The sequence below is a fragment of the Syngnathoides biaculeatus genome, chromosome 11, assembly GCF_019802595.1.
Source record: "Syngnathoides biaculeatus isolate LvHL_M chromosome 11, ASM1980259v1, whole genome shotgun sequence".
NCBI lineage: Eukaryota > Metazoa > Chordata > Actinopteri > Syngnathiformes > Syngnathidae > Syngnathoides > Syngnathoides biaculeatus.
The window spans coordinates 10105324-10113633 of record NC_084650.1 but is presented as its reverse complement, the minus strand read 5'-3'; the positions used below and the strand labels follow the sequence as shown (position 1 = coordinate 10113633).

The 8310-nt window shown below is 49.0% G+C and overlaps 1 protein-coding gene across 1 annotated transcript in view; it reads left to right on the top strand.

The window, feature by feature from the left end:
• The first annotated feature begins 617 nt into the window (after nt 1-617).
• LOC133508654 (protocadherin alpha-C2-like) overlaps nt 618-8310 on the top strand; it is a 62653-nt gene continuing 54960 nt past the window's right edge. Inside the window, exon 1 of the mRNA XM_061834917.1 lies at nt 618-2993. Coding sequence (XP_061690901.1) covers nt 618-2993 — 2376 coding nt within the window. The remainder of the gene's footprint in view (nt 2994-8310) is intronic.

The following is an 8310-nucleotide window of genomic DNA, read 5'->3' as shown; positions in this document are numbered from 1 at the left end:
TTATGGATCAGTGTGTGGTGGTTGTTAATATTTCTTCCTAATAAAATCACGTTTTTGACCCGGTGGGGTTAGGGTGGCAGTTTATGCGGGCGGGGATTAATGCCGGGATTATCAGGAAAGTGGACGTTCGAATGAATTGATGATAAATTATGAAAGAATGTCAAAACATGGGGAAGCATCCTCTCATATGTCCGGACAGTTGAAACGATTCCTTGTTTTCAGAGAGTGGAAGACCAATGAGTGCAGATTGGCGAGAAAATATATATTCCATACTGTGATATTTGAGATGAGATGGAATGATCATACTTGCCCTTTATGGGGGCCCAAAAAAAAAGTTTCCCATTCACAATAAAAGGCATCACTTCCTTATCGTTGGTGCATGATGACGGATGCAGTCGCCTCTGCACATGCACACTTCGACCACCAAGCGTCGCTCTTTATCCGTCAGAGGAGGAAGAGCATTGAAGCCCCTCCCGGTTTCAGATGCCGGGAGAGAGAGATCAGGCACTCTTTCTTTATTTTAAAGAGGCAGAGGACGGAGCAACAAACGCGGGCAAGCACGCACAAAAAAAGAGGAATTGCTTTGAATTCACGCTTTGCTCATATTGGACATCAACATGCCTTGCAGATGGAGATATTTGACCGTTTTTTGGGGGCTTCTTCTTCTGGAGGGTAAGTGGAAAACAGCGTCCGGACAGCTCTCTTATTCCATCTCGGAGGAGTTAAACCCCGGCACGCTCGTGGGGAACATCGCCAAGGATTTAAATATCAACGTGATGGACCTGCAAACCCGTTCGTTTCAAATTGTGTCAACCACAAAGAAGAAATTCCTCGAGGCCAATCTCAAGACTGGAGCGCTTTATGTAAATGAGAGAATAGACAGAGAGGCGCTCTGCACGGAGGAGGTGAAATGCTCCATCAGTGTGGAGGCTGTCATCAACAACCCGCTAAAACTGTACCGCGTCGATGTCGACGTTTTAGATGTTAACGACAACGCGCCGTCGTTCGCCGCAAAGATGCAGGATTTATATATTGCGGAGAGCACGCTGCCGGGCGTTAAATTTGCTTTGTCTGAAGCCAGCGACGCAGATGTGGGCAGAAACGGCCTCGGCGCGTATAGATTGAGTCAAAACGAGCATTTCTCATTAGCGACGCACAAAGCGGGCGGCGGCAGCGGCGTCTCGGCTGAGCTGGTGCTGAAGAAAGCCTTGGACCGAGAGACGCTGCCTCGCATCACATTGACGCTGACGGCCGTCGACGGGGGGAGCCCGCCAAGGTCGGGCACCTCTCGAATTATAGTCCACGTTTTAGACAACAACGACAACATGCCCACGTTTACGAAGTCTCTATACAAGGCCACAGTGACAGAAAATGCACCGACAGGCACGAGAATCGTGACTGTCAACGCCACCGATGCCGATGACGGATCGAACAGCCAGATTGTGTATTCATTAAGAAGCAAAGATCAAGATCACGTGCTCGACGTATTTGAAATCGAGGATCGAACAGGTGCGATTAAGGTCAAAGGTCACATTGACTACGAGGAAAAACGAGCGTACGAGATTCGGGTGGAGGCCAGCGATAAGGGCAACCCGCCCATGTCCGCGCACTGCAAAGTTCTGCTTGAGGTGCTGGACGTCAACGACAACGTTCCCGAGGTCACGCTGACCTCGTTGAAAGACGTCGTGCCGGAGGACGCCAGCGTGGGGACGGCGGTCGCACTGCTGTCACTTTTTGATCGAGATGGCGGTGAGAACGGTCACGTGACTGTTCAGATTCAAAACGAAGTTCCCTTCAAACTGGAAGCAAATCACAAAAACTATTTTTCACTGTTAGTTGCTGAGCCGCTAGACAGAGAAAGATCGCCGCACTACAACATTAGCGTCGTGGCCAAAGACAACGGAAGGCCACCTCTGTCCAGCACAAGGGGGGTTTATGTCCAGATCGCCGATGTCAACGACAACGCGCCCCGCTTCCCAGAGCCCCTCGTCAACATTTACGTCCAGGAAAATAGTCCACCGGGGGCACTCGTACACAAAGTGGCTGCGCTCGATGACGACATTGAGCAAAACGGACGCGTGACTTACTCGCTTTTGCAAAGTAGCGGCCAGTCGCCGCCGCTCACCACCTTGATCAACATCAACTCGGAGAGCGGCGACATCGTCAGCTTGCAGTCGTTCGACTACGAGACGCTGCAGACGCTGGAGTTCAAAGTTCAGGCCACGGACGGCGGCGTCCCTCCGCTCAGCGGCAACGTGAGCGTCAACCTTTTCATCCTGGACCAGAACGACAACAGTCCCCGCATTCTGCCGCCCTATTCCGAGCACGGCTCGGCCAACGGCGAGAGCGTCCCCTACTCCGCCGAAGCGGGATACTTTGTGGCGAAGATCAGGGCCGTGGACGCCGACTCGGGTTACAACGCGCTGCTCTCCTACCAGCTGTCGGAGCCCAAAGGCGGCAACGGGCCGCTCTTCCGCATCGGAAGCGGCAGCGGGGAGATTCGGACCAGGAGGAGAATGAGCGAGGATGACCTGAAAAGTCACCCCTTGGTGGTGTCGGTGTGCGATCACGGAGAAGCCTCCCTGTCGGCGACGGTGTCCATTGATGTGCTGGTGCTTGAAAGCACAGCTGACATCCGCACTCAGTTCAGACATGTGCCCAGAAAGGAGGAGAGCTTCTCCCGTTTGCACTTGTATCTGCTCATCGCCATCGCGGCCGTGTCGCTGGTCTTTCTGCTCAGCCTGCTGGCTTTCGTAGCCTTCAAATGCCGCAGACGGACGGACGGCGGCGCCCCCGTGATTGCCGCCCACCCCGACGGGAGCTGGTCTTACTCCAAAGCGACGCAGCAGTACGACGTGTGTTTGGGCTCCGACACGCTCAAGAGCGACCTGGTGCTTTTCCCCGCGGCCTTTCCGCCCGCCGAGGCCGAACTGATCAGCATTCACGGAGGCGACACCTTTACCAGGACTCAGACCTTGCCTAATAGCGAGAAGGTAGGCTGCAACGGTTTTTTGTCTTTTCCTCGGTTCTTTGTATTTTTAGCAATGTGTTGCTTTCGTGTGCATTCACACAACGCCACCAGTTCATCTAATATAAAGCACAAAGTTGTTGTTGTCTTTTGAAAAGGAACTTTTATGTCGTTACATTCATGGATAGCTTTTTGTCAAGCTGTTTTACTCAGTTTTACACCTGCGGCCTCAGTTGCCATGACAACAGCCTACAATCATTACGTGACTTGTTGACGGAAGGGGAAAGTGTGAAAAGGTTAAATCATAGTGTGTTGTACACGTTGTGGAACAATGACATAAAAGTGATGATTAGCACTTGACTATTTGAATTTGTTGACATCTATATAGGTGAAGATCTTCAGCAAAAAGAGTTTGTACTCATTTGAAGACATGGCAGCGTGTACATTTTTTTTTTTTTTTTTTGCAGGTCAATCCTGCACTTTCTGTCCATTGTCCTGAAATCAGATTTCTCTTGACAAATCACCAGGACTCCGCACGTGAATATATGTACGTCTTTAAAAGTGCAATCCCCTCAAAAAGTATTGTTCCATTCTTTGTTTGAGATGCGTTTCCAGGCCTTTACTGCAACCTCTTTCCATACTTGTTCGTTTTTGGGAGTTTCTCTGTTCACTCTTTTCTTCACGAGGTAAAATAAACGCTCTAATGAGTGTTGATCATGTCATTGACTTGGCCAGTCCAAGACCTTCCACTCTTTCCGCCTGACGACGTCTTTTGATGCGTTGGTTGTGTGTTATGTCGGTGTCGTGTTCCAAGATGAAGCTTCTCTCGATTAGGTTGGGTGCATCTTTCTTTAAAATTGCTGTCCTAAAATTAAATGTTTTCATATTAGTACATCCAAGAAGATTTTGATATTGAATATTTGACTTGACAGTCAGTGGACCAGGACAAGGGTTGTATTTTAGCCAGGAGCAACTTGTTTAAAAGAGTTTTACACTTTGCTCAAGACAGTTGACAGTATTATATAATTTAAGGTTATGTTTTTTGTTTGTTTGTTTTTTGTAATAGCAGCTGTCATAGTCGTATTTTAAGATGCGCTGTCCATGGTGCTCAAACACTTTATGTCTGGTTCTGAATGCTTATTTTATGCATTCGTCAGAATTAAATATGAATATAGTTATCGAGGCTTTCGACATATCCATTGATCTACGAAATGAACCGGTTCTCCTTACTGGGGTGTCGGAGTCTATACCAACTATCTTCAAGTAGGAGGCAGATTACGCCCTTGACCGGTCGCCAGCCAATCACAGGGCACATAGAAACAATTATTCACACTCACCTTCCTGGATTTACAAATCCGTCCATCTGTTCAAATGGCTGATCTCGTGTGTTTTCCAGTTGTAATTGGACCACGTATATTATTCTACATGTAAGGAAATATTTAATGGAAAATATACGATCACGTTTTGCTGTTGTTTATTTTGAAAAACTAACACCTCGGATATCTTTTCATTCTAAAACATTAACTTGCTCATGTAATAGTGGCAGAATTTCATTTGTGTGTGGTTTTTTTTCCTGCATACAACCGAGATGCCTGAAAATCACGCGAGTCTGTGGAACAGCGTTTTCTATCATTTATGATCAGTGTGATGGATTTTTGTGGCTTGAATCGACACCGGCGCTGACTGCAAGTGGTGCGCGACGCCGGCTGTAGTTGAGGCAAACGTCCACTAGAGGGGAGAGTGGACCGTGGCATTGGAGCAGCGTCGTCCACGGCGCGGGGCTCCTCCCAAATGTGCGCGATGTTTGTCGTCACTGAACAAAGAAGCTCAGACGGTGAAGGAGACCGACGCGACGGGGGTCGCCACACGGACTTTGGTTGGCTTTTTCCTCCACATTCGCTCGGGAATCTTCCGTTTTATTTGATTTGTATTTTTTCCAACATAATTCCTTCCATCTCGCTGCCTTTTGAGGCTCGCGCCCGCCATGACGCGCGCGGCGGGCAGATGGAGCTCCGTGCGGACGTATTTGCTCTTCGTGCTGCTGGAGCGTTACTGGGAAGCGCGTGCGGCCAGCTCTCTTACTCCGTGGCGGAGGAGGTGAATGTGGGGACCGTGGTGGGAAATATCGCCAAGGATTTGAGCCTAAACCTGCAGGATTTGGAGTCCCGCGGCTTTCGGATCGTTACGGGAAGCAAGAGGAAATATTTCGAGGTAAACCTTGAGACTGGGCTCCTCTACATAAATGAGAGGATCGATCGGGAGGAGCTGTGCAGAAAACAAACCAAGTGTTCACTCGCTGTCGAGGCCGTGATTAATAATCCCTTAAAATTGTACCGTATTGAAATTACAATATTAGATGTCAATGACAACCATCCATCATTCTTGAGCAATTCGCAGGTGATAAATATCACTGAAAACACGGCAGCAGGAGCAAAGTTTCCTCTGCACTCAGCTCATGATGCTGATGTTGGTAAGAATCGAGTACATTCATACAAACTTAGCCAAAATGAACATTTCTTCCTCGAAATACACAAAGGAGAAAGTGTGACGCCAGAATTAGTGCTACAGAAGCTTTTGGACCGAGAAAAACAGGCCTTGATCACACTCACACTGACTGCAATCGATGGAGGAACGCCAGCAAAATCAGGCACGATGACGATTGTTGTTAATGTGCTCGATAGCAACGACAATGCTCCTGTTTTCAGTCAAAATCTGTACAAAGCGAGTGTTTATGAGAACATTGATATTGATACATCCATAATAAGATTAAATGCAACTGATTTAGATGCTGGACAAAATGGGCAGGTGTTCTATTCTTTAAGTGAAGTTGGTGGAGGGGAACAGAATAATTTATTTACGATAGAGAAGATGACTGGCATGGTTAAAAACATTAAGAATCTGGATTTTGAAGATGAACACGTCTTTGAAATCAGAGTACAAGCCAGTGATGGGGCAGCTTCCCCAATGATTTCTCATGCCAAATTGCTGATCGAGGTTTTAGATGTCAACGACAATGCCCCGGAAATTTCTGTAACGTCTTTGATGAGCACGGTGAGGGAAGATGCAACGATTGGCACCGCTATTGCAATCGTGTCTGTGCTGGACAAAGATGGAGGGAAAAACGGTTTGGTGCACTGTCACATTCAGAACGACGTGCCTTTTAAACTCCAGTCAAATTATAAGAACTCCTTTTCTTTGGTTGTGGGCGGCCCTCTCGACAGAGAGAGCGTGTCTGTGTACAACATCGACATCGTTGCCAGTGACGAAGGGGCTCCACCGCTGTCCAGCACAAGGGGAGTTTATGTCCAGATCGCCGATGTCAACGACAACGCGCCCCGCTTCCAGAGCCCCTCGTCAACATTTACGTCCAGGAAAATAGTCCACCGGGGGCACTCGTACACAAAGTGGCTGCGCTCGATGACGACATTGAGCAAAACGGACGCGTGACTTACTCGCTTTTGCAAAGTAGCGGCCAGTCGCCGCCGCTCACCACCTTGATCAACATCAACTCGGAGAGCGGCGACATCGTCAGCTTGCAGTCGTTCGACTACGAGACGCTGCAGACGCTGGAGTTCAAAGTTCAGGCCACGGACGGCGGCGTCCCTCCGCTCAGCGGCAACGTGAGCGTCAACCTTTTCATCCTGGACCAGAACGACAACAGTCCCCGCATTCTGCCGCCCTATTCCGAGCACGGCTCGGCCAACGGCGAGAGCGTCCCCTACTCCGCCGAAGCGGGATACTTTGTGGCGAAGATCAGGGCCGTGGACGCCGACTCGGGTTACAACGCGCTGCTCTCCTACCAGCTGTCGGAGCCCAAAGGCGGCAACGGGCCGCTCTTCCGCATCGGAAGCGGCAGCGGGGAGATTCGGACCAGGAGGAGAATGAGCGAGGATGACCTGAAAAGTCACCCCTTGGTGGTGTCGGTGTGCGATCACGGAGAAGCCTCCCTGTCGGCGACGGTGTCCATTGATGTGCTGGTGCTTGAAAGCACAGCTGACATCCGCACTCAGTTCAGACATGTGCCCAGAAAGGAGGAGAGCTTCTCCCGTTTGCACTTGTATCTGCTCATCGCCATCGCGGCCGTGTCGCTGGTCTTTCTGCTCAGCCTGCTGGCTTTCGTAGCCTTCAAATGCCGCAGACGGACGGACGGCGGCGCCCCCGTGATTGCCGCCCACCCCGACGGGAGCTGGTCTTACTCCAAAGCGACGCAGCAGTACGACGTGTGTTTGGGCTCCGACACGCTCAAGAGCGACCTGGTGCTTTTCCCAGCGGCCTTTCCGCCGGCCGAGGCCGAACTGATCAGCATTCACGGAGGCGACACCTTTACCAGGACTCAGACCTTGCCTAATAGCGAGAAGGTAGGCTGCAAAGGTTTTTTGTCTTTTCCTCGGTTCTTTGTATTTCTAGCAACGTGTTGCTGTCGTGTGCAATCACGCGCCGCCAACAGTTCATCTAATACAGAGCACAAAGTTGTTGTTGTCTTATGAAAATGAACTTTTATATCGTTATATTTACGCATTGCTTTTTGTCAAGCTGTTTTACTCAGTTTTACATCTCTGGTCTCAGTTCCCATGACAACAGCCCACAATTATTATCTGACTTGTTGACGTAAGGGGAAAGTGTGAAACGGTTAAATTATAGTGTTGTACACGTTGTGGAATGATGACATAAAAGTGATGATTGATTCCCAGGAGTCAGAGTTTGCCAAAACAGCGAGAAGGTCGGTCTGTATAAGCACAGTTTATAAAGCCTTTGAGACAGGGCTGCCCAATGCGTCGACCACGAGGCAGTTTTGGTCAAAAAAAAAAAAAACCAAAACGTATACATTATTTATTATCCATCTCGTCACTTGATTCAGGTGTGGCCAATATGTTGATTTCGCACATTGATTGATTGAGAATCGGTTTGACCAATTGTCGACTTTTCTGACATGTCACTGCGCAATTGCACATAAAGGCTCGTTCTCGCAAGCTTGCGAGTTGGCCTTCGATTTCTCTCATGTTTCTTACTGTCTTCACGGCACTCGCAGTGATGAAACAATCTTGCGCCCCATTGGGGCAAAAAGGTTTGGGCACGCCTTCTCCGGCAGATGCTTTCAAGCCACTTTCGATGGTCAGAATCCCGTCCTTGGTGCCGAATAGACTGACCCTGACCTCAGTCTATTAAGATGTGACTAGAACAACATTTGGGTTGCAGGTGACCAAAGCCAGCGTATTAAGTGATGAAACATTTCAATTGTGGAAGTCGTTGCATTTTGATGTTTGCATGAGCACAATTAAAATATTGTCACATTCCTCAAATTAAGGTCTGGTGAATGCTTGACATATTTTCCCCACCCATAA